The 26,014-nt window shown below is 42.5% G+C and overlaps 2 protein-coding genes across 3 annotated transcripts in view; one reads left to right on the top strand and one right to left on the bottom strand.

The window, feature by feature from the left end:
• The window catches only part of PDE11A (phosphodiesterase 11A), a 107,137-nt gene extending 99,383 nt beyond the window's left edge, over window positions 1-7,754 (bottom strand). The window contains exon 1 of one of the 2 annotated variants that reach the window (XM_050977058.1): window positions 6,954-7,287. In XM_050977058.1, the coding sequence (XP_050833015.1) occupies window positions 6,954-7,172 (219 nt within the window). In that variant the 5' untranslated portion in view covers window positions 7,173-7,287. Of the gene's footprint in view, window positions 1-6,953 lie in introns of both variants that reach the window. The other variant, XM_050977057.1, reaches the window with a different exon arrangement.
• A 5,240-nt stretch (window positions 7,755-12,994) lies between these two features.
• On the top strand, window positions 12,995-25,694 carry RBM45 (RNA binding motif protein 45). Its single transcript, XM_050976863.1, has 10 exons — window positions 12,995-13,369; window positions 14,542-14,664; window positions 14,788-14,914; window positions 16,627-16,737; window positions 17,090-17,269; window positions 18,160-18,289; window positions 19,501-19,597; window positions 19,920-20,086; window positions 21,441-21,637; window positions 25,363-25,694. The coding sequence occupies exons 1-9, from the start codon at window positions 13,091-13,093 to the stop codon at window positions 21,631-21,633; spliced, it is 1,407 nt and encodes a 468-aa protein (XP_050832820.1). The 5' UTR covers window positions 12,995-13,090; the 3' UTR covers window positions 21,634-21,637; window positions 25,363-25,694.
• The last annotated feature ends 320 nt before the right edge of the window (window positions 25,695-26,014 follow it).

Raw genomic sequence — 26,014 nt, forward strand, 5'->3', positions numbered from 1 at the left:
TATTAACAGGCCTGGCCTATTCTCTTTTACCATTTACGGCATCATTTTTTTTTGCTTTAGTTTTTTTTTAGAAAGGGTTCTATTAAAAAAAAAAAGCACACAAACTTGCATCAAAATTTCCTAGATTATACTGTATTTAAGTTTCTGATTAAGTTGCATCAAAAATAACTAATAAAAGTATTATGACAGCATTGTTAACACCTGAGTATGGGGTATAAGGGATAGACAAGTCTGAGTGAATTCATAGAAAGCCATCCTCCAAGAGCCTTTACAAAAATAAAGAAATTGAAGTTGGAAGATTTCTAACTTGATTCACTTTCCTAATCACACTTCCTGTAAGCATAATACATAAGCTTTCACAGAAAGAAAAAAGAGCAAGAAAGCTAAAAGAGCAATCTAAAAGACAGCAAGCTCTCTAGATTCAAAGCATAACATAAAAAAAAAGCTAAATACAAATAAAAAAAATTAGGGCACGCAGTCTGTTCTAGATACACTTTTCTAAAAATCACATATGGTGCAAATTACATTGTGCATAAACAGGAAACAAAACCCAAGCAATAAACCACTAAAGGAGACAAGGGGAAACCTTGTAGACAAGAAACTCACACACAAAACACAAGTAATAAAGCAATCTCTGACAAGACTTCCATGTAAGGACTGCTGCAGGTATTCCTGTCATCAACCCCAAAACCCCTAAATCCCCAGGAGAACAAACTAGTACCAGGCAGAAGCACTGCAAACCTAATTCTCCAGAGTAAATAAGCACAGTCCAGTTATATTCTGATTATTTATACAGTGACAGCAATATTTCTTATAGGAAAAAAATTACTGCAACAGATAGGACACATAAAACAGCTCAGCCAACTCTTATTTCTTTACTCCCAAAACAGTTTTTATAAAAGGAGAGAACATTGATCCTCAAAAATTTTTAAGTTCCAGATTTAAAACTAAGACCATTTGTAGTCTGAATTTATAAAATAGCTTACTTTGTAAAAACAGAAAAGTGTTTAATCTAGTGAAATGATTTGTGCTGATTTGCAACACTGCAATACTAAAACTTTTTTGGTGGGTTGTTTTTTCCCCGCACTTTTTTTCTCCTTGTCACTGACCTGCTTTCATCAAATATATCTGTTACTTTCTCATGAGGAACTATAGGCCACAGAATGTCACCAGTTTCACATCTGTTCTACAAAGACATTCTAGAATGTCTGAGGCAAAAAATCTGAGAACATCTGTACTCTTCAGACAGATGGGTTGGCTGAGCAATAAACCAGTTAATATCTATCAGCTTACCAAAAGAAAAACCACCCCAGCTCTCCAAAATTTTTTCCTGCCAAAGCTCTGCAGGGCCAGCAGTCCAGGGACCTGCTGCAGGAGGGAGAGCTAGGGACTAGTGCAGGCAAAGTGACTTCTTTGTGACAAACAAGCCCCACCTGGGCACCCTGAGTGCGGCCACTTCTGGCCCACCTACTGCTCATCCCAAATACCTCAGCATCACATCCACAGTGAGCACACCTGGGGCAGCAAGCAGCTGGTGAGGATCCACAGAGTAAAGAGAGAAACCCTGGAGGCCAGGCTATTGCCTGCCTGGTGGGGGAGGCAGCCTCACCTGCTCTCACAAGTTGGAGGGAAGGTGGGACTCCTCACCATGCCTGAGGGCTGCCACCAGCACTGTGCACTGCACTGCACAGCCCTGTCTGTCCTGGGGATCCACAGCAGCAGCACGGGGACATGAAACAACTGAGCCTTCGCTTTATTGTGTCCCTGGTGTCAGCCAGGAGCTCCTGCCCCTGGTGGGCATCTCCAGAGAGATGTGGTGGTGTGACTGGGACGGTCTTAGGATGTTCAACACATCACTCAGAAACTCCTCCTGGAGAAGAAGACTTATGGAGTGAGGGAGGTGACAGGAGCTACTGCCCTGAGAGCTCTCCGCCTTTCCTTCCCAGGACCTGCCTCCTGTAGAAAGATCCCTCTCTCCCAGGCCAGCGCCACTGTGACATAAAGGATGAAGGTCATGTTCAAAGCCAGTGAGCTTTGACACAGGGATAATTTCAACACCCCTTCACCAATTTACAGACTTGTACTTAGAATTTCAAATTTTCCTGAATTTTGCATGATGGGCTGGAGTGTCCTTTTATGCAAAGCAAATCAGAGCATCTTCGTTTTTACTGTTGCAGTTATTTCCTGCATTCCCCATGGTACTTCCTAGTCATATTTCATATACAGCAAAGAAAACCTGTTTTTAAACTTTTTTCTATATTACATGGAAATTTTAAAAACCACTGTGTATTCTGCTTGCTAGGTCTTATGATCTTTGCTCTCTTAAGAGCAACCTCTCTCCTGCCAAGAGTCAACACTGAAATTCATAGAGCTGCTGGTGCCACTGTGCAATGCTGCCGAGTAGAACAAAGTGCTTCCCACTTGCAGAGCTGAACCTCCCAGGCCCTGGGGTTTAGTGCTTTAACTGCTCTTAGAAACTGAGAGAGATCTGCTGTTAATAGTGCTGATGGCAAACAGCCACCCTGTGTAAGGGAATGTGCCTCATGCCTCTTTTGACCTTCTGCAGCCTCACACGGGCCTCCCAGGCTCAAAGGTTTGCATCTCTGAACAGCATCTCTGCGAGGCCGTCCTGGCACATGCTCAGGGCTCACCAGGAGGGCTTGAAAAAGACAACACCCATGCCTGTACCCAGGTATCGGAGGATGTTTAAAACCTGCAGTGAAGGGCTGTGTGTGTATTAGCTATGTTACACTTGGCCTAAGCTTGAAAGAGCCAACAGGAAAGTCCCATACAAAGTGAGCTTGATTTGTGGTTTACTTTCCTTGATTTCAGTTGCAGTAATGTGGTTATATTTTCTTTTTGAGAACTTGAGCTATGTTGAAAAATAATTGGTCATATTTTACAGCACTTCTCCAGCTTACAAAACTCATGTCTTAGCGTGACTCCATTTAATATTTCTCCTCTTGGCTACATGCTTTATTAAAACATCCATCTGGTAAGCCATTTTTGTCTTCTTTTAAAGCTACTTTTAAAATTCCAAAGTTAACATGAGATGTGCAGAAACTTTATTCTGCTGACATTGGAAAATGGCAGAAGACATATTTCTGATATATGAAGACCACTTTCTGATATATGCTTACTATTCTAGAGGGTAATATTTTTTCCACTAGTTAGAAGGATTTGGGACGCTATTAAATTGTTTCCTAATTTTTGCACAGCTAATGATATAACAATAACCAAACATTAATTGTAATTTAAAATGTTTATTATTTAAATACTGCTCTGAGAGATGGAACAAAATTTAAATTATTAGTCATTTCAGCTAAACACCATGGATGTCCAGTGAGAAGAATGGATGACATTAAAAATCCACAGCTTCAAATGGGAAAAACCCTTAAATTTGAAACAGCTTCTAAGAACTACAGGTAATCGTCTCTGTCTGTGTACTTAAAAAGCACTTAATAATCTTCATATATGATGATGGGAGCTACATCTATTCTCTGTCAAAAGGAGCCTCAATGGACATTTAGGCCCCAAATTTCCTTGCCAGTAAGATCTGATTCTTCTTCCAACATGTGTGCTCAAGATATAGTTCATTATTCCCATATGAAAAAGGAGTCAGAAATACTTCCAAAAATTTACATATGGGAGCGTCCAAGGCCTTATTTTAGAACTTAAAGTGACTGAAAGTTTGATTTACAATTCAACTGGATTAATTTCAGGAGAAGCAGTTTTAGACTGGCTTCAAAATGAAAATGAAAGAAAGGATCTAATTGCTTTCCTTTTCTCAAATTCTCTGTACTGCTAACACTTGCATATCAGATCATGCATGTTGCAGCTAAAATTAGAAACTCACTTTCATCAAATGACTTTGCAATGCAATAAATAAAGCTTTTAATGCCATGAATAAAATTGTGCAACTTTTGAATCAGTTATTAATCTAAACCTATCAGACATTCATCTAAACCTTTCCATAAATTATTTGTCGAATTTTCTATTGCTGTGAGCCTCCAAATGTTTATTCAGCCAAAGCTGAACTTCATAAATTAGACTACTGTGAGATTTTATATGGTCATTGTTTAGTATTAAAAGAAGTAATTATTATACAGTCCTCAATATGTGATACTAATTCCAAACCTTGTATCTGTGTATGTTTATGAATTAAGAAAGATTGTTCACATGAGCAGATTTTGAAAGTCCCACTCAACAACAGTAACAATCACCTGGATTGTGGAAAAGCCCCATCTAATAATATTTTGTTTATATTTTTTTCTTTTTAGAAGAATAAATGTGTAATTGAAATAGTATGCTGTCTCTGATAATGACACAACCAGTCATTTACAAATACTCCCTGAAACAATCAGTCTGATGGGCACAGGGGATTGCCTGCATGGAACACATGACAAGACACGACAGCATTTAATTGTAATGTTGATTGCACTGAAGTGCCATTAATGTCAGTCATAGCTGACAGTACAAGCAGGCAACCCAATTTGTACTCAGTGGAAGAATTCCAAATGGTGTTTGATCAGGCTCTGAGAACACAGAGATGGTTGAATAATAATAAATTTCCCAGTACAGTAAACTAACTAATTGATTATATGGAAGTATGTTTACCTATTTTAAATAAGTTTTTTAATTTTAAAAAGCAAGCAAAAGAAGTTTAAATTAATCTAGAAGTTCCCCTGACCTTGTGTAAGGCCTTTTCTTGCCAAGCAGTTAGCATCAGTGTAGAAACCCTCTTCAATGGACAAAAAAATGGTGCTCTTATGTCACCCCTTTTCTTCAGCTCCACCTGACAGTTTCCTGGTGGTGCTGGGTTTTTATGTGACAGTTGATTAAACACTTTCATCATCAGTGGCATAAAATAATATTATCATATTTATTAATGTTTAAAGTGCTCCATTGTGAGCACTACAACGACCTGGAATGGAACAGCTGTCACCTCTTCACACACAGGTACCTGGGCTTCCACGGAGCTCTTTATGCCATTCAATTACAAATGTCTCCTTTTGATGATGCACAATGGGTATATATCCTTGCCAAGTGAGAGAAGATAAACTGTACTAATGCAGAAACATGACTGAAAGCAGGACCCTGTTTTGTTACCCAGCAAAACTTTTATTACAGTTGGAAGGTCTTAAGTTTCATTTGCACGAAAGTAAATCAAAGTAGCTCCACTGAAAGTAGGGAAGCTGCATTTGAAGTAATTACAGGATGGACTTGGATTAGAACTTGCCCATCTACTGCAACTAATGTACTCAGGGCTTGAAGATACAATGAACTGTATTATTTATAATATTTAAATTGATTTTGAATAAAAGCCAGACAAAAGTATAACATAAATAGCACCGGGAATGGCAACTGGATGGATTGCTTTTCACTTTTCTCTGTGGATGAAACAGAAACTGTTCAAAGAAGGTGGACTTTTTCCAAGGGAAGTGAACACAAAGTGAAGAAACACTGAAGAAAAAAATTAAAAATAAAACAATATACATCCCTAGGACTAGAAAACAATGCCCTTTCAGTGGCATTCTCACATCCAAAAAAAGGGTGTCTGGAGCTATCCAGAGTTTAGAAGGAGGGATCAAGTTCCTTCCTAGCCAAACTCAGATATCCTTTATCTGTTTAGCAAGTTGGGGCTGTTGAGAACAAACTGCTTCACCTACAACAGCAGATATTCTGGGAATTGTGCAGTTCTACAAGTGAAAGTAACAAAATCAGATTGCAAGAAAAAGCGTATAATGCAGAAAAGGGGAAAAAATAAAGGAAGAAAGCCAGTTGAATTTTTTTCAAAGGTGATCCAGTACTCATTTTAGTCTGAGCATTTTTACCATTCCCTTTGAAATCTGTGGGTTGGGAACATCTGCCAGTCTGGATCTGTGAGGTGCCTAGTATTTTTCAAATTCTGCTTGACAAAAAAATTAATAAATATTCAGCCCCAAATACATACTGGTTCTTCTTCTGTATTTAAAAACCAAAAATAAACAAATCTTGGTTTTCAGGTTTCTTCCTTGTAGTCTGCTGCAAAGCATCATCAGTTTTTTAATGTTTCTTGTTTTTGTTTTTATTGTAGATTAAAGTAAGACACTGGACAATGTTTATGACTAAAATTTTTCACGACATACATCTCCCACTTTTCTCAAGCTTACCAAGATCCTGAGAAAACATGTCACTTTGTGATTCTTCATTTTCTCAAGAACCTTCAATTGCTGATAGTCTTACACAAATAAACATTAGAAATAGACCCCCCGAAAGACAGGTAAATTTCAAGCCAGGAAACTGAAGGCTCTGCTCTACAATGACGCATTCGGGCAAAGGCTCGTCTATCTCTGCTGAAGCCAGGGGTCAATTTCTGCCATGAAGCCAGAACTACATTTTCACAATTAACACTGAAGCCTCTAAAGAAGTAAAAGGTGGGGAAAGTCTTTGCTGGAGAATTACAGGACACTGGCTATATCACTACTAAGAATGCGTTTGAAAACACATACCATGTGGGCTGAGTGGGCATATGCAAAGGTGAAAATATATTCTCTTTTCAAAGCAATGAGATTTTTTTCAGCAGCGGAGAGCCAGGGAACATCGAGACAGAAATTTAATCACACCATCACTGGGACTGTCACGAGCCTTTTTTTTAAACTTTTCTTCAGCAGGGTCCAAAACCTGCTTTAGAAGCACATGAAGCGCCTATCGCTCCTGCGAAATCCAGACCACTGCTGGGCCAGTGTAGGGCCCCTTCAGCCCCATGGGCCACCCAGGCGGGGCTTCCCCTCCCGCTGTCCCGGCGTCCCCCCGGCACTCGCCCCGCGCCCACCGCGCCACTCCCGGCCGGGCCACCCCGGGCGGGGCGGCGGCGGGAGGGACACCCCGGGGGGAGGCAGGGCCAGGCCACCGGGGGCTCCTCGGTCCGCGCCTCCGCCGCCACGGCCCGGGGGAGCCTGCCCGCCTCCTACCTGGTAGGCATCGGGAATGTTGACCGTCTCTCCGTGCTCCGCCACGTAGCCGATGATGCCCTTGCCCCAGGGCACCTGCACCTCGTTGCTGTCCTCGGTGGAGCCGGAGGGCAGCAGCGGGGTGCCGGCGTGCACGTCGAAGAACTTGGACACCAGGGTCTTCTTGCCGGCGGAGGTCCCCTCCACGAGGAAGAGGGATCCCCGGTCCGCGTCCACCATGAGGCAGACGAAGATGAGGATCTTGTAGCTGAGGCTGGTGAGGTCCAGGTCATTGGAGATGTCCTTGACTAGTTCCAGGAAGAACTGGCGCTCGTTGTGCTCCTTGAGGTAGCGCTTGTAGTCCAGGGCGGTGGGGGGGTACTGGGGCAGGCTGACGCGGGACTCCAGCAGTGCGCTGAGGATGTGGGCTGTGGTGGGGGGCAAGGAGCTGGCCTTCCGCAGCAGCGCCCGCCGCCGCACGCTGCTCAGCGGCTCCTGAGCCCGGGCGTGCACATGCTCGTCGTAGGTGAGGTTGACGTGGATGGCTTTGGAGCGGGCGAAGCTCTTCCGCAGCTCCTTCTGTGACGCTCGGCGCTGCAGCCCCCCGGGACCGGGGCCGGGACCGCCGGGGCCGCCCGCGCTCCCCCAGCTGCCGCCGGGGCCGTCGCTGCTCCGCCGTTCCTCCGACGGGGCGGCGGGGACGGCAGGCGTTTTAGGGAGCGAGTTCTTCCTCTGCAGCCACTTCTCCACCAGCTCCGGGTGCCTCTCTAGGAAACTTTCCACCGCCGCCACGTCGAGGCCGGCATCGCCGGCGGCTGCCATGGTGCCGGCGGCGGGGGCGGCTCAGGCCGCGGGAGCTCCCGCGCTGGCCATGCCCCGCCGCCGCCACGTGCTGCTGCTGCTGCCGCCCCGACGGCCGCCCCGGGGCACGGGGGATGCCGGCAGCCCCGGCGAGGGGCCGCTTCTGCCCCTTGCCCAGGCTCTTCCTCAGCGGCGCGCCTTCTTGTCTCCTTCTGCTTTCCCCCGCGACCTCCTTTCCCTGCCCACCACTCTTTATTAGTAGCAGTAGTATTGGTATTTTTCTAGCTATTTTTTTGTGCTTCCCGGTTTTCGGCCTTTCTCCAGCTCTGACCTCGGTTCCCGGTTCTGGGCCGCTCCCCTGCTGAGTCGGGCAGGCGGTGCCGCCGCGCCTCTGGAGATGCTCCGGGAGCGCTCGGGCAAACCCCTTCTGCCAAGTGCTGTCAGTGCTGGCGGCGGCTCCTGCGTAAGCCAGCCGGCAGACCACTGAGAAGGAGGGAGGGGAGGACGCGTGAGCCGAGCGGGGGGGCAGGCGGGGAGGAGGGAGGGCTGGCGGGAGCGGTGGCAAACCCCGCTGCGGGTGGGGGGGCACTGCCGCCCGCCTGGCAGCAGCCGCCTCGGCAGGGCGGGCGGGGTGCGCAGCGTCCCCCGGCGGGAGGACCCCCGGCAGTGGGGAGCCGTGCTAGGGAGTTTCATTCAACAACATCAGGGGGAAAGGGAGGGGCCTTTTGTCTGTGATGCTCGTTCGGGGAGGGGACGAACAGTGCCGCGGCTCCTGCCCGCGGTCCGCGGAAGAGGCAGCGGGAGGTAATAGGAGCGCTCCTGTTAAAGAGCTCTCATTTATACCATTGTCTGAGCTGCTTCAGTATTTCAGGTGACAAGCAGAAAAACGGAACCCTTCCAAGAATCCTGAGTGAATTCCGTTTCTTGAAACACTGAGTTAATTTGCGGGTAGTCTCACCCGTGCGGAGTCCCGACTTAGCCCGGTGCGCCCGGCTCCCGCGGGCTGAGAGGGGCACAGCGGGCACTGCCCGCCCGGAGCCGCCCAGGGCTTTCTGCCGCAAGCCGCTGCTCCCCGGGGCGGCTCGGCGGGAGCGGGCGCGCCCAGGCGCTCCTGGATGACCGTTCGGGCATCACCGGCTGCTAGACGGAAACCGACCGTATCCACCGCCGGCAGACGGACAAGGGTTATTTTTATGCGCACGTGGAGCACTTTTCATTGCTAAATCAATGCCTACGCATAAGCGATTGAAAAAACAACTCATGGATCTTAACACGTGAAAATGTTTTTCATGCGCTCACCAAAGACTGAATGAAGGCTTCAGAAATTCATGAATGGGAGTTCGGGTGGCTGGGAAAACCCAAGGGCAGATCTTCAACCGAACGAGATTCCGACCTGCCGGGGACCCTGTCCCCGCAGCTGCCCCTTACGGCGCGGGGTGCGGGCAGTGCTTGCAAGGAGAGGGAGCACTTTTGGGACACGTGTCGATAGCGCAGGCTGGTGCGTGGGTGCCAAGAGGGGAGGAAGGGCTACGCGTGTTTCCCGGAGGACGGCCGCGTCTTCCGCGGCAGCAGGGGTGACCCTCAGGGGCTCCGTGTAGATGATTCGGCTTGAGCAGCTTGGAGGCAGCTTACGAAGCCACAGACAAAGGATTTCGGCTCCCAGTCTCGGTGCCCGCGCCCTTGCAGGCCGAGCAGCGGTTCCCTCGCCGCCGCGGGTCCCGGGCCGCTGTTGCGGCAGGGCGCCGTGCTTGCACCCCGCTCCCGGCGAGGTTCCATTCAGCTCTCGAACTCTCCCCGCCGCGCAGGGACGCTGCCGCAGGAGGACGGGCTCTCTCTCTCTCCATTGAGAAACCCCGCCGGCACCGGCACACACCGGCAATAGGGCAGCGGGGGCGGCGCGCAGGCGCGCGGGCGGCTGGGCGGGGGGCGCAGCCCCGGCAGCAGCCCCCGGAGCTCGGGGGGCGGAGGAGGAAGCCGGGGGCCAGCCCGGCCCTGGGCGGTGCGCGGCGGCGGGGAAAGACCGCTCCCGGCCGCCGCACCGTGCCCCGCCCGACTGGCGGAGGGCGCCTGGCTGCAGAACCCGCGGCGAGTGGGCTGCGGGGCGAGGGGGGGCGAAGCGGGGAGGTCGGAGGACACGCTCTAGGGATTCGTCCCCGAGCTGCTCGCACCTCGGAAGAAGCCGAGCTTTTTCTTGCCGGTGGCTTGGGTATGACGAGGCAGCGTGTCTCGGCGAGGGCAAGGCTCAGGGAGCCTTTCCGAGCGCGCTGCCGGAGCTGTGACGCACGGGGGTTTCGCAGGTGGCGGCGGGCGCAGCCCCTCGGGCTGAGGCGCCGCTGTCACAGCGCCGGCGGCGGCCGCGCTGTCGGGAGGCCTCGCTCCCGGAGTCCCCGAGCCCACCGGACTGCCCCGAGCACACCGGGCTGCATTTGCGGTAAATTTGCAGCGCTGGCGCAAACACTCCCCTTGCACAAAGAAATCGCGTGAGCTGCTGGAGGCCAGCCCGGCGCGTACCCCCAGCTCTCAAGCGAGGACCTTGGGTGCGAAATAATTGTATGCAAATAATTTTTACCATCTCATTGTGGTAAGGCTTGGTTTGAGCACGCACACCGGTGTTTACTACAAAATGGCTTCTATGTAACAGCTCTGTACGTAAACACTTTAAGCAACTTAGTGTTTCTGTAAGCCTAGGTATAAACAAGGTCCTTCGAAGTCTTGCAGCATCTTTAGTTTCTTCTGCTGGGATTCTATGCATAGGATTTGACTGCATCAGAAATCTGCCTTTTGACAATCCCTCAAATAGCAGTGAAGACAAGACTGGAGAAAGTAAAACTGTAGTTGTCTCCATTGCATGGAATACATAGTGAAAAATTTACTGTAACAGTTAACAGTAAAGAACTGTGGAACCTGAAATCCGTGTAGAGATGAAATGTGACAAAGATGATCACACAAGTTTGACTGTTCTGTAACTTGCCCAGGCTTTGGACATGCTGTAAAAACCTGGATAAAACGTCAGAGGCCTGGTGTGCACTGATGGATGTTAGAAAATTGGGGTCTCTGTTCTGTCTGCAGGGCAACTTAAAGAAGCACACTGTACACTGGGCTGCAGCCTCATGTTGGCTTGAGGTAGATTAGTTTCAGCCTTTTGTGGGAGGGCAAAAATAGGAAAATGGAATTTGTCAATGCCATGGGATTGTGCCGCTATTGTAATTTTATAGGTATGCTGCAGTGAGGTACAAGCATCTTACATCTGATGCACCTGAGCTATGATGCACTTTTTTGTCAGCAGGGATGCACAATGCCAGCTCAGACAGCAGTGCAGGCTTTAGCCAATTGCTTCTGGTTTCCTTGGGTACAACACAGAGAAATGCTCCAAGATGCCCTACAAGAATGACTAGGAGAAATGTCAGTGCATTTCTCAGGTGCAGTGTGGAAGGCAGTGGAATAGAACTCCTCAAAATGCAATTGGGAAAACCACTTGTGAAAATTTTGTCATTTGGGGAGATGCTTTACTACTCTAAACAGTCTGAAAGGGTGAAGCAGTCCAGTAGAATCCAGGAGGAGCATAATGCTGTATAGTATAAAAGGCACAAGGTATACTTTGTGTTTGTGTCGCTTTAATAAGTAAAATATAAATCCTTTTTGTATCACGGAGCGTTGCAGTTCTTTGTATCATTTCACGTACAACTACTTACTGCTTCTAAACTGTGTGAATATCTTTGCAATTCCAGTATTCAGAAGACCCAAATTTAATATCATACAGTTTTTGGTTTTTTTTAAATGAGCATGAGATTGACATTGAATTCCACAAGGCTGTGTTCCATTGAAGGGCATTAGAAAAGGGGTTGTCAATAGCCAGTTCCTATAATCTCTTAAGGTTATAGGAACAGAAGTTGAAAAACCATTATTGTTTCATTCCAAGCCTGCTAACAGGTTTTCTGTCTTTTTCAACAGAAGCCTGCTCTTGTACTGAAGACTACTGCAATACCTGTAATGACATGTTCACATTTCACTTCTGTCCTCCAGAGCTGACTCTTCCCATTGTCTAAAGTGAATTTAGATACCAGTTTGTTTGCTGTCTTTTCAAAACTTGTACTAATATCTGTATGACTTGTTCACTACAATTTTACTGGGAAAAAATAGTTACTATATGCTGATATGTATTGAAGGAAATTCCAATATAAAGTGAATGTCACAAAACGTTTCCAAGGAATCACAGAAGGAAAAAAAAAGAAGCCACACAATTCTAAAGCACTTTAGTAACCAGAAAAAAACAAAAACAAAAACAAAACAAAACAAACACCAAAAAACCCAGGACACAGAACTGTGTATGTAATTAATAGCTTGATTCAATTAATAGAATTTATATTCAAGTAATATAAAAAAACTAATGAAACTCACACATATTAATTTTCTTTTTAGATGTTTCACTGTTTTTCAAGACTTTCTTTGTGAAAAGCACAAGAAAAACAGAAAGTCATAGCGTACTAGTAGGGGACCATATTTAGTCAAGCAAAACAACTGCAGCACACAACTGTGCCAGTAGGGGGTAGTGACCAGCAAACAAAATCTGAAAGCTCTCCAGAATGAGAAATTAAAATCTGCCCATAGGCACTCCAGTGTTCTGGGAAAGCTGTAAACCTTCTGACCCGGTGTAGTGAGTATTGGAAGTAGTACCGATATTTTAATACAGGGAATGAGGATTTTTGTTTCTGTGGAACTGTAGTTCAGATTCATCTGCAGTACAGCAAAGCCGACAGTTGTGATAGTAAATCCTTGAAAGGCTGTCATCCCTCTAAAGAAAATGCTTTTTTAAATTTATGTATGTCCCCTCCAACACTTCACCTTTCTTATGTCACCTCTTAGTTTTGCATTTGTTTTTGTTTGCATCTGAGTAAGGAAATCCTGCAGCTTGTCCTGTTGTACAGCCAAATAAACCTCAGAGATTTGGTCCTGTCTTGTGCTTCCCATCTTTTCCAACAGTGTGGCACTGACAATATTCCTGAATAGAGAACACGTTACCTTTTTCAACACAGGCCGTTAAGATCTATGGAAAAAGTACCCAATCTTATCACGTCTTTTTACTTGACAACTGCATCTGCTTAAGTGAAAGATGGGGGGGGATTTCTGAATATTTAATTTGCTTGTGAAAAAGAGTAGGCAGAACGCGCACCGCCCGCCCTCCGCCCGTCCTTGCAGGCTCCGCGGGGCCGCGCCGTGCAGGGTGCGCGCCGCGGAGCGCTCGGGGCGGCGGAAGCGGCGGCGGAAGGGGCGGGCGCGCTGGAGCGGCGGCGGAAAAGGCGCTGCTGGCCTTCCCTGCTGCAGCCCTGGAGAAGCCTGCGACGCCCGGCGGCTCCGCCATGGAGGAGAGCAGCGGCATCCGCCTGTCGGCCGAGTGCCTGGACGAGCCGCCCAACAGCCGCGTCTTCGTGGTGCTGGGCAAGGACACGGGCGAGGCGCTGATCCGGGAGCGCTTCTCGCCCTTCGGGGACATCCAGAACATCTGGCTCCTGCGGGACAGGCGCACCAACGAGTCCCGCGGCATCGCCTTCATCAAGTTCGCCCGCAGCTCGCAGGCCTGCCGGGCCATGGAGGAGATGCACGGCCGCAGCCTGCTCCCCGACAGCAAGCCCATCAAGGTGCGGCCGGGGGCTCGCGGGCCGGGCCGGGCGGGGGCAGCGGGAGCCGCGGGCGGGGCGCAGGCCCGGGGAGCGGCCGCCTCGCCGGCCTTGCCGGGCCGCGCTGCCGCGGCGGGCCCGGCCCCTCCCGGGCACGGCCGGCCGCGGCTGCCGTGAGGCCTGGCCGCTCCCCGAGTGCCAGGCCTGCGGAGAATGCCGCACCCGGAAGCGAGGGCGCGTTTGTGACAGATTCTTTCGTATGCTTTAAGTGTTTTAAGCAAAATAGTTAGGAAAAAATAGAGCTGATTTTGCCAGTATGTTTTATATTGATTTTACAGCTTGTGAACCTTTTCAAAACTTTTTTTTTTCTCAATCTATGGAACTGTTCAGCTTCCTGATTGTCTTTCCTGTTCACGAAGTACTAAGAAAGTATGAATGAGTTTGTATTGAGTTAGCGAAATCTTTTCTGAAGAGCTTACCATCAGAAGCCAAAGGATCTGAGTTGTATTCCTCACGCCCTTGCATGGCTACTAGAAAAATATATTAAGAGCTCAATTGCCACTTTTGCTTAGCATGCTTGCTTTGAAAGTCTTTCTTAGTTGGTTGTTTTGGTTTTGTTTCTTTTTGTTTTTCTTTTTGTTTGTGATTTATTTGGGCTTTTTTTCTTGGTTGTCTTCCAGTGTGCACTTCTGAGATAAAATTTATTTCAATAACTAAAAAAGATTTAAGGAGTAACAGATATGAGAAGTTGTGATCCTCCATAGGGCAGCAGACCTGTAAACTTCTGCCCAGCTGAGCAGTGAACTGCAGTAGCCCGGTTTTATTAAGCTGCTAGGCTTTCTTGTTTCCTTGCTTGCTTATTTGTTTCTACTACTGCTGTGTTACAATAATGCATTCTTTGCTACCTGACGTATCACCCCGGTGATGTTGACAGTGCTGCTGAATCAGCAGTGGTATTTCTCACCATTCCTCATTATCCCCAGTTAGGAACTTCTCTGGCCCCTGTCCTGTTTGGGATTTATTATATTCGTAGGTTTTTTATCACAGGTGGTCGCAGGTGTTCTTTTCTCTCCACACTAAGGCAGCTCATGTGAACAATAAATACAAAGACAGTTAAACTATTTCACATGCTTGTTGATATGTGTCTTAGACCCTTTTGCCAGTAATTGCTAACTATGTAATTATTTCATTAGGTGTTTATTGCTCAGTCAAGAGCTTCTGGAAGCCACCGAGATCTTGAAGATGAGGAGCTTACACGAATCTTTGTCATGATACCAAAAACCTACACAGAGGAGGATCTGCGGGAGAAGTTCAAGGTTCTGATTTGCTGATTTGTTATTTTAAAAAGCCTTTTTTAAATTTATTAGAAGGGCATAACACATGGAATTTTTAATGGTTTTCAAATATTGGAAATTAATGCATTTTTTTAATTGTTCTAGATGTATGGAGACATTGAATACTGCAGTATTATTAAAAACAAGACTACTGGAGAAAGTAAAGGTTTGGGCTATGTCAGGTACCTGAAACCATCACAAGCTGCCCTAGCAATTGAGGAGTGTGATCGAAGTAAGAATCTGAGTGAATTCTTTAAGGTTTTTTTTTTTTTTTGCAATAAGTGTGTATCATCATAATACACCTTTAATTTTTAGTTTTGTTTGCAGGTACATTATTCATGATGCAGAAACACGTTGAGACAAAGTTCTGTGGCAAATAAATAATAGCATTCTTAATGTTCTTTGAGAACAATCACCTGATTATGATTTTTCAGGACCAACTGCAAGTAGGATCAGTGAGAAGAGTTTGGAAATGGACACAGAGTTTTCTTTTATGCATTATTATTGGTCTGTAGTGTAGGCTTCATACACAGGAAAAATATGTTAATTTGTCCTTGCAAATAGGCAGTTTTAATAAAATATATTTGATATAAAATTAATTATTATATAAAATATATTTCATTGTACACAGGGGCTCTGTTGTGATCACATTTATTTAAGAACAAATTCATGTTAACTGAAACTGGGGGAATAGTTCTTGTTTTTGTTTAGTGTCATGATTTATCTGTTACAGAGTGAAAGACTTTGTATGCTTTATTTATAACCAGCCACTTGGTGAGGCACTGGAACAGGTTGCCCACAGAAGTTGTGGATGTCCCATCCCTGGCAGTGTTCCAGGCCAGTTGGATAGGGATCTGAGCAACCTGGTGTAGTGGAAAGTGTCCCTGCCCAAGGCAGGGGGTTGGAACTTGGTGATCTCTTAAGTTTCCTTCCAACCCAAACCATTCTGTGATTCTCTTAAGTTGTCAGTTATGCTCTAGTACCAAAAGTTAATGAATTTGAGTGAGGCTGGGGGAAAGATGTCAGGGACTGGAAGCACAAGACTTTGGAGGAGAGGCAGAGGGATTTGGGTTTGCTCATCCAGGAGAAGAAAGGCTTTCCTAAAAGCCTAACAGCTGTCTTCCAGTCCTACATCCTGTTCAATGTTGCTTAATTGCAAATATGAAACAACTTGGGGTGTGGTTATTTGTTGTTCTGATGTTTTTTATAGCTTTCTTTGGTTTATTTTTCCTCAGTAATGTATGTGGTGGTTCTGTGTTGTATCTATTATAAGTGGTTCTACAGAAATTATGTTTGTGCATAGGAATATGAACCTGAGATTACTTAGCAGTCAAATTGTATTTCCTTTGTGCTGTGAGGTTAAAATGAAATTAGTTGGATAGCTTGAGTGTAATACCTCTTTCTAGAAACAAAACCTAGATCAGTGTAAAACACCCATAAATGTTTTACTGTTTAAATTCATACTGTTTTAGCACAGAAGTTCAGGTGATGGCTTCTGGAGCATCTCAGAATCCTGCTGAGTATCACAGAATGGTTGAAGTTGGAAGGGAACTCTGGAGGTTATCTTGCCCAACCACTTGACTCAGCCAGGGTCACCTGGGTGCTGGTGGCCCAGGACCATGTCCAGGTGACTTTTGAATATCCCCATGCGTGGAGAGTCCATCATCTTTCTGGGCAACCTGTGCCAGTGCTCAGTCACTCTCATGGCCATTAGCCTCTGTCGTGCTTAACTTGTGAGTAGGAGTAATTCTATTTGAAAGCTGTTAATTTCACAAAATTATTTGGGCAGACTTCAAGAGTTATAATTTAGTTATTCCTCTAAAGCCAGCACTTACTGGGTTATCTGAATAATATGTTTCTAAACATGGAACTTGAAGAATGTGGGCCTGGTCAGATAACTGAGATATGCTGAGGTGTTGTTATCTGTGTGGTTGTTTTTTTCAGGCTACAGGGCCATTTTGGCTGAACCTAAAAATAAGTCATCTGAGTCTTTTGAACACGATTATTACAGTAATGTCATGAGACCAGAACTAAGAGGAAATACACTTCCATTTTGTAAGTCACAGCTTTTTACACTAAAAATTATTTTTATATAATTAATAATTAAAAATTATGGTTACTAAGTCATAATATGGTTTGGAGGAAGGGAAGCTGATGGAGGCTTAGGTCAACACCGAAATAGTAAGATTGGATGTTGAAGGTAGAAGCTGGCCAGGAATTTAATCTCTCTACTTTTTATGGCTTGCTTTGCTCTGGATGCCCAGTTTTTTGTGACCTGCACTGGTGAAATCAGTATGAGAATATAGCATATAGTTGACTTGGATTACTTTTAAAAGTCTAATGTAAGATAGGCATGAAATGAAGGCATGCAAGTATGATGACTCAGATTATTTTGCTGATTCTTGAGGTATGCAGCCAGAATTTTGTGGCTTTGAAAAAGCTGAGACCCGAATTCAGGAGCCAGTCTCTAAGCGCCTGTCAGTGGTGTCTCGGCTCCCCTTTATTCAAGAGCAGCTCTTCGCCCTCTTCGATTTAGTTCCAGGTCTGGAATATTGTGATGTTCAGAGAGACCCTCATACCAATAGTGGTAAGTAAAAGTACAAAAGGTTTTAGTCTTTTTTTCTCTGAAGGGAATCCCTTGTGATTGTCTTTCGATGAATTTGCACTGCAAAATACAGTACATTTGCTGGGAACAAGCGGTGGTGGCTGCTATCACTGCATGCACCCAAAAATTCAGTTTTGTTTGAACCCCTGTTTACACATAGCCCTTAAGGGCTTATACCTTCACTTTCAGATAATAAAAACTCAAGAAGGATGGAATCAAATTCATGATAAGTGGGTTTTGATCAAATTAATAGTTTGAGGCAGAATAAATGAAGATATTTCAGAAATTATTAGACATTAAAGTAAAATGTTCTCTAAACAGATCCTTGGAATTTTCCATTTTGAAATATGTATTAGTGTAGAAGTTGACATGGGTAAATGGGGATTAAAGAAATCCAAAATGGATCATGTTTTCTACTGAAAGATTGTTTGGTTTCAGTCTTGTTTTACTGCTGCTGAGACAAATATGGAAGTGATCTCTAAGATACTTGAAATGTGTATGATTCAGAAAGTTACATTTTAACTTTACAGTTCTTCACATTCACTGTTGATGGGATAATTGCATTTTGAATAAAATTATGTGTCTTTTTGTTACTAGTTCTGGAGTAGTGAGGAAGATATCTTTTCACTTGTATGGTTTTACTGTCAGCTTTCAAACTAGCATAAATACAGCTCATCTGTCACTAGTAAATTTCACCGAAGCTTCTTTCACAAATAAAAGTGATGAAATAATAATGCTATGTGCTACAAAATACTTAGGAATTTTGTGTCATCCATGACTGATGTGCAGTTTAAAGATGTTGCTTATGTGAGTGTAGTTTGTTGTAAGGAGTTCCCTGTTTCCTGCTGACGCTGTGTGCATGGTGCTTCCAGGGTACGCTGTGATTCAGTACAGCACTGCTGCCTCAGCTATATATGCCAAGTACAAACTACATGGGTTTGAGTATCCTCCTGGAAATCGACTAACTGTCATTTTCCTAGAAGATGGGAATGACAGCTCAGAGTAAGTACAGCTTACAAAGTTGGAAGTTACATTCTGGAGAGCAAAATATAAAATAAACACATTTTTAACATAAGATGTAACATAAGTTATCACTGTGCCAGGCTTGCCAATAGTATTTTCTGAAACTGTTTGGTTTGGGGTTTCCTTCTTGAATGGTTTAGAATAAGCCATTTGAAACTTGGTAGTCTTGGCAGATAAAGAAAATACTAAAATACACATTCTTAAGATACTACATAAAAATCTAGGATTTGGCAAGAATCTGTCAATATATCTGTAACATGTAGCAAGGCTGGAATGTATTTCTGATGAGGTTTATGAATTAGAACTAGCTTTATGTACTTCATCTCTTGGTTGTGTTTACAGTAGTGCCAGTAGTAGTTTTGTGAAGCACATATGTAGAGTAAAACTTTTGGGTGCTGAGGATCTGATATTGGCACAGTATGGGGAATTCTCAGGTGTTTGACCATCTCTGACTTCTTCCTGTGTTTTAAATGCCCAGTACAAGGTGGAGCAGCTTAAGTACTCTTCTGCAGTGAGTGTTTTGCCTTAGTTTCATCCTAAAGGAGTCTAGTTCATGTCAAACCTGTTCTGGGAGATGAAGACAGGAAGGAGGAGCAATGGAGTGATTCACTTCAGAAGTGTCTGGCTGATCTGAACTAAAGCCAATGTTCATTGCAACCTTCATTCTTCAGTAATTCCTACATGGTCTTGCAACACAGGCTGTGTATCTATGCAAAAAGAGCAATTGCTTTTTCCTACTCTGAAACAGAACAAAGAAAAATCACTGGAAAATGAGAGCTGGAAGTAAACTTTCTATGGTAATATTTTGATCTCTGAAGTGAATCTGTGTTCTTTATGAAAACACATGGAAATTTGTCTGTTTTGCTTTTTAGGCCTGCCTCACAAAATGTTGTGGGCTCTTGTAGAAATAATCTCTTTTTTTTTTTCCCTGGAGTGTTAAAAACCCCAAAGAGTAGTTTTGTGTATCTCCAGGTGGTAATGGATGAATGTTTTCAGTGAGTTGCAGCTAGTGTGCAGGCTTTCAGATCTCTCTGTAGGCTGCCATGAAAGCCTGTCTTGATTTTCGTTATCGCCATGACATTAGAGATTTCTAGAGATATTCTGATGTGTATTAACACCTACTTTTTCTTGCTAAATTTAAGATTACTGTAACTTAGCTCTTTCTTTAAAGTTGTCACTTCTGCTTGCAGCCTCATCAGGAAAATGGCAACGCAGCTGGTGACAGCGCAGGTGTCGTCAGCGTTGCGCGGTAACAGCGCCATGGTTCAGCAGTACAGGACTCCTCCTGTAAGTTCCGATCATGGACGGCGTTGGTATGCCTCTGAGTTGTTGTAAGAAACCTCACATATGCCAATAAAGAGCACTGCTCACTTGCTTCTGCAAACTGTTTTATGTGCTGCATCTTTATTCCCTTAAAACGTCTCTGACCTCGCTTGAATTTATTGTCCAATTTAATGAAATAACTAAAGTGAATAAAGTAATGAAGATTAGAAGTCACAGAGCCTATTTATGTCCTGTAGTGGAACAAAAATGGTAAGAAAGGTAAAATTACTTCCTCTGCCCCCCACTACCAGTTAACTTATACTTGCATTTTTCTCCCTTGTTTCAGCAAGCATTTGGAGGAGCTTCTGCCCCACAGTTGCTGCAGCCCCAAACAGATGCCATACTTCCACCACCCAAAAAAAAAGTTCCACCTGACACTTCTGTGAAGGAAAGGCTTTTCATACTTTTTCATCCCCATCCTTTACCTGTAAATGTACTGGAGGATGTTTTCTGGTAAGACTGTTTACAAATAAGTGTTCCCTAACAAAAAGGAAACAAACTGTGAAATATTGACAGTAAATACTGAAAATAAAAAAAGAGAGCCTGAAAGCTCTTTCCAGTAAAGGCAGTGCACAGTGACTATGAAGTCCTAAGTGAACAGTAGGTAATAGTTACTTTTTGAAAGACGTGAAATGGGGTTCATGTTGAAGCACACCTCCAGTATGATCAGTTTAGCAACTTAATTATCAATTTACTTAATCTGAAGTAAAATGTCTAGTCGTCTAATTTAGATTTTTAACCAAAAAATGTAGTACTTCCAGCTACTATTTCCCAATTCGTTTTACATTTTCTTTTACTTATCTTTGTAAGGCATTTAACTATTTTGATAAATTTCCACAGTAACCTAGGGGGGAGCAAGTGTAGGGTGTTGTTTTTTTTTCCTGATACACTATAATGGTTTGCATCCTGCTAACACTATTTCAACTGTTCTTTCTATCTCCCTATGTGGAGCAAAGACTTGAGATAATTCCTACCATCTGTATAAAAAAAATCTGCAATTAGTAGTTCTCCACTATTTTATATTATTTATTTGTAATATACTGTTGAAAAAAGAGACATTTTCCTTTACTAATAGCTTGAATTCGCAATGAATCTTTGGAAAGCCAAAATATTTTAAAAGCATCAGGAGAGGAAAACATTTTGTGTGGAAGTCAAAATTGTGCCTATATGACGTAGTGGATTTTCTTAATCAGACACTGGAGGAGGAAAAGGCTATGGACCCAAGTCTTGACACTTCAGTATAACTTCAGTAAGACGCAAGCAAGACAACTTTTTATAAGATTTGTCTAAGAATCTCCTGAGTACTCTATTTTTCCTAAAAAATAGAAAAAAATAATACTCTATTTTTCTCTGAAGTTGCAGTGCTTGCTTTCTGATTCATTTCAGTGACACCTTTTTAAGATAAATCACAGCTGAGCAGGTTCATTTATGTGAGATGCAGATTTAGCTTCTAAATTACCTGCAAGCTTGAGTGTGTATGTCTTGCTTTTGATTTGTTTTGTTTTTGTGGGGTGTTTTGAGTGCCATTTAGTGTTTGGGGACTGTAGTATTGATCAGCTTTACATGTTATTGTAAATAAGAGAGATCACTGATATTTGTGGTTCTTTTGTAATATTTAATAGAAAACATCTGTGAACTTCTAGTGTTCATTTGTCTAGTCCCCTAATTTAAGAGAGAGGAATATGCAAATTGGGAACATAGATATAAAAATACTGATTTTGCAGTTAATAAATTGTATGTGCTTTAGACTGGAAATTTTTTTGCAGGAAAATCTGTAAATGACTTTTTCTTTCTTTCCCCTGCCCAGTCGTTTTGGACAATTGATAAGTGTTTATCTTGTGTCTGGAAAAAACGTGGCCTATGCAAAATTTGCAGACAGAGCAAGTGCCAGTGAGGCCATCACTGCATTGCATGGCAAGATTGTGAATGGTGTGAGGCTGAAGGTGAGGCTGGCAGACTCACCCTCCGAGGAGCCCAACAAGCGCCAGAGAACTTACTGAGCAGGTGAGTACCCCCACCCAGCCTGAGCTCTTACTTAGCCTGGAGTCAGCTACCTCACATAGGGACAGGCAAAGAGTTGGAAGTTAGATACAAATATAGAATGATAAACTATAAATCTATGCTTAGCTAGCAAATGGAAAGAGAATTTTTGATATATCTGTGTGTGTATACACACACATGTATGTGTGTGTGTATATATATATCACTTTAGTTATATATATATATAATATATTATATATTACTTTAGTTATGTATATATTCTATATATATAATTTTTGATATATCTGTGTGTATACACACATATATGGGGGTGTGTATGCTTATATATATATATATACACACATGTGCACTTTATAAAAATCAACTTTTATAATTCTTGGAAAAAAAAAAGTGAACCAGTTGATAAAAATCAATCTGGATGTTCATAGAAATATCACTTTTGTACTTGGGAGAATCATTTGACATTGAAAAGAGTATGCAAAAAATAAACAGTGAAACAGACATAAGTTTGTGTGTGTCTTTTTTTCATTACTATCATATGCCCTCAGTGGCATTGGTTAAAGATGAAAAGTTGAGTCCTTGAAGGGCAGAGGAGTGACAGGATAAATAAAAAAGGATGGGGGGGACAGGTAAGATTGTCAGGTGAAACCAAAGGTTTGGGATATTTGGGTCTCAGAAATCGGGTGTAGCTGAAATATTTGATAGCAGAGAAAATAAAGCAGAGCCTGTGGTGAAGGAATTGAGATAGGTGTTTGAGATAATTAGTTTGAGAACTTAACTATTTTATGCTTATGGCCTGTGAAAGCTAGCTAAACTCCTAGAGATGTTTTAAATCTTACTGCCTTCAGGAGTCAAAATTCAATTGTTCTTTTAAAACATTGCTTTGCTTCAAATTATATTGACTTTCATCACTTTTTAAAATTATTTTTATTTTTTTCAGCATTAGGACTATTGCCAAAGATGAATATAGTAGGGGGAGAAAAGCCTAAGTCCTTTTTTCTACAAAATAACTCCTAAATATTACTATATCTTCCAGATATTTCCAGTACCATACTGTCTTCCTAGGGGATATGAGGTTTTGATTTAACTAATTCAGAAAATATCACATGACTGTCTTTGTATCAGTATTTTCCCTCTAAGCTTCACTCTTTGTACCTTTCTTTGTATAGATGGTCTTTGTGACCACATAGTTGCAAAGACCAAAAAAAGCTTTTGCCCAAAGTGTTCTTTTTCTCCTTTTCTTCTAAGGACCTCCCAGTTGCTTTTTTGATAAGCAGCAGATACTAAACATGGCCTTAGTTTTTGTACACAACTTTTGTTTTAAGAAGTTGGATTTCTGGGCATTCTTTTTCTGCATGGAATTATAGCTAAGACTTAATTGAAACTTTTAATCAGCAGCTCTGGTGAATGCAGTTTTAAGTAACTTGTACCCATACTCTTTGTCTTTGTACAAAATTTTGTTGGTTTTTAATGTGACTTTTGCTTTCAGCAATAAGAGCCCAGCCTCTGTGTCCCTAGAGGAATAACTATGAGTGAAGGGTAACATGATAACAGGTCTGCTTTGTGTACTTTTTACTAGGGAAGTGTAAATACAACATGCATCCAAAATTAGAAAAATTCTGTACACCAGGCTCCTGATTCCAAGTTTCTTAGCAGGTTGTCTTGGCATCTCTTTTCAGGATAGGCAGACAGAATTACTTGTTCATTTGTCCTCTAGTTGGCTTCTCAAATTCAGATTAAGTGGTACCTAAAAGGAGAGATTGCCTTTCAAAAGGGCTTACCCATATAAGTGATTTTCCCACTGCCTGACTTTGCACTGGACTGACTGACAAGCTTTGCAGTAATTTGGAGGCTTTTATTTTGTTTTTGATTGGAGTGTTAAATTGTGCATGTGAAAAGAGATGCAATTCTCCCTACCTCTGAAATAGTTGTGGGTTTTTTTTTTTAAAGAAGTGAGAATACTAACTTTTCTCATTTTGAATTTTAGCTGTAGGAAATAACCTTCCTAGCTAAAACTTCTGTGAGTTTTCACTTAAGGAAATCATTGCCTCTTTACAAAAAAATCCTTTCTAAAGTCCTGTTGTACTGCTTGCCTTTTGTCTTTAACAAGGTGACTAGATTTCTGAAAAAGACTTTTCTATACAAAGTTTTCTGATGAAAATTCATTATAAGACCTGTGAATTCTAGAATCTTTATGATAATAAATGTCACTCAATGTAATAATTAAGTAAAATACTTATTTTTTTAACACGTTTGAAGTTTTGCCCCAACACCTTCTTATGCAAACAGCCTTTTTTAAAATACAATTTACAAAATTGTTTCTTAAAAAAGGTTTTATGGTAACAGTATGCTACTCATAATGCTTTTGCAATGCAAACTTCTGACTGTAAGAACTTTCTGTTACCTTGCAACAAACTTAGTTTATCAGGCAAATTTGAATACACATCTATTAATATTCTGAACTAATCCACCTAATGAATTTTACAGGCTCTGGTTCTCCTACAAGTCAATGAAAATTAATTTGATTATGTGAATAGCTAAAAATAGCAGAAAAATGTGGAAACACAGACTAGTAGGGTTCTCTTCACCACTTAAAGTTTTCTAATGTAACTTTTTTGGGATGTGAGGTTATCCCCTTTTATGCCAAGCAAGTATTTATGGCTGAAATAATAACTTTAAACTATCTTGCTTTACATCAGTGTGGGCTTGAGAAGATAACTACAGTGTCTGCTTCTAGACAGACTAAAAGCAGACCTTTCTTAAAAATCTTGCTATTGACCAGCTTGTGCTCTCCACTCAGGGCTTTGTGTTACTTGGAGTATTTTGTGAAAAGCTCCCTGCAGTGTCTGATGTCAGTTACACACACTGTGTCATTCAGAAATACAAGAGGAAGGGAAGAATTTGCTATCTGTCAAAAGAATGCATTGTAGCATTCCAATTCATCTCTTCATTGTTACCTAGTAGTTCTATTTAAATGCCAGCCCCACCCTTGGAAAACCCCTCCCAAACTACTGAGCAAGAGACCCGCAAGCAAACAAAACAAAAAACCCCAAACCCACCCAAAATGTCTGTCATAAAGCTCTCAAACAGTCCTTGAAAGCAGAGTTTCTAATCAGTTTTGTGTTAGAAATGCCAGACACAGCTATGTGGAGCAAAGTTCTTTGGCTTTTGATACACATTGCTGATTGACTTCAACCCACAGCAAATGGATTCACTGCGTTTTTCCCCTGCTAAAAAAACTCAGGTGTTTTTAATGATTATTTAGTTACTGACTAAGTTGAAAATATTTTTTTTCTGTCAAAATATTTGGTTATTTTTGTCTTTATTCTTGTCTGGAACAAGTACTGCATCACTCATTTCATTTGCATTTGGGTTTTTTTTTTTGACTTAAACCTTTATTGAAATTCTGATATTAGTCTGTATATATTTTAATGATTTTCTGCTCTGCAAAAATGTTTTTAAAAGTAATTGTATCATAGTTGTGATATACATTGAAAATTAATAGTATTCTGCAGAAAAAACGGTGGCTTTTACACACAGCTCAGAGAAAGAGGCACTTCTTTAAAAGTTAGAGAAGCATGCTTAAAACTTTAGTATTATTCTTCTAAAGATATTAAAAGTCTTATTTATATGCTGTTGTAATGATTATATTTTATAATATATATTTTGAAATAAAAATAGGTATGTTGCTTTTTGATACTATTTTTGTGCTTGTGTTTTTTCTACAGAAACTAAGTAATGACATGACCCTCAGCTAGCTGACTGACTGACTGAAAACGTGACTAGACATGGTTCCTGTGGACAGTGACAGCTTTTTTCAGTGACAACTTTTTATTTGTTAATTGTTACTTAGTTGATCTCTCTATGATCTTTTTTCTTTCTGAATATGCAGACATGCAGTTTTGAAAGTTCTGTAGGCATTAAAAGCTGTAAACCAGTGGTTGTTCTTGTAATAGTATATAACCTTGTATTACAGAAATAGCTCTTGTTTTTACCTGAATCCTTCCTATAACATGGAAATTACTATGATGGAGGAAATAAAGGAGCCAGCATTTTCTGACTTGAGTGGTTAATTGATAATGATTCAGATTCTGTTAAAATAGAAGACATCTCTCATGATCCAGATTGCATTGAAAAGTGAAGAGCAGCAGTTAGTTCAAAGAAAATGAAGTAACTTTAACAACACCAGCAGACATGACAGTATTCATCTAGATTTAAGAAAATTGCTGTAGTCAAGAAAATAATTCAAAGTACATTCTTAAATATTTTGTTGCTTTGGGCCACAATTATTAGTTCTGCTGTTTAGTGAAAGGAACATTGGACTGTCAGACTACTAAAACTTCTTATATTTACGCTTTCTTATCCTGAGGTCTTTTGGCT

This window comes from Serinus canaria, chromosome 7, assembly GCF_022539315.1.
Source record: "Serinus canaria isolate serCan28SL12 chromosome 7, serCan2020, whole genome shotgun sequence".
NCBI classification, from domain to species: domain Eukaryota; kingdom Metazoa; phylum Chordata; class Aves; order Passeriformes; family Fringillidae; genus Serinus; species Serinus canaria.

Coding starts and splice junctions, on each gene's coding strand:
- RBM45 (XM_050976863.1), top strand. CDS start 13,091: ATGGAGGAGAGCAGCGGCATCCGCCTGTCGGCCGAGTGCCTGGACGAG. Junction 17,270..18,159: donor AGACCCTCATACCAATAGTG/GTAAGTAAAAGT, acceptor TGGTGCTTCCAG/GGTACGCTGTGATTCAGTAC. Junction 19,598..19,919: donor AGCAGTACAGGACTCCTCCT/GTAAGTTCCGAT, acceptor CCCTTGTTTCAG/CAAGCATTTGGAGGAGCTTC.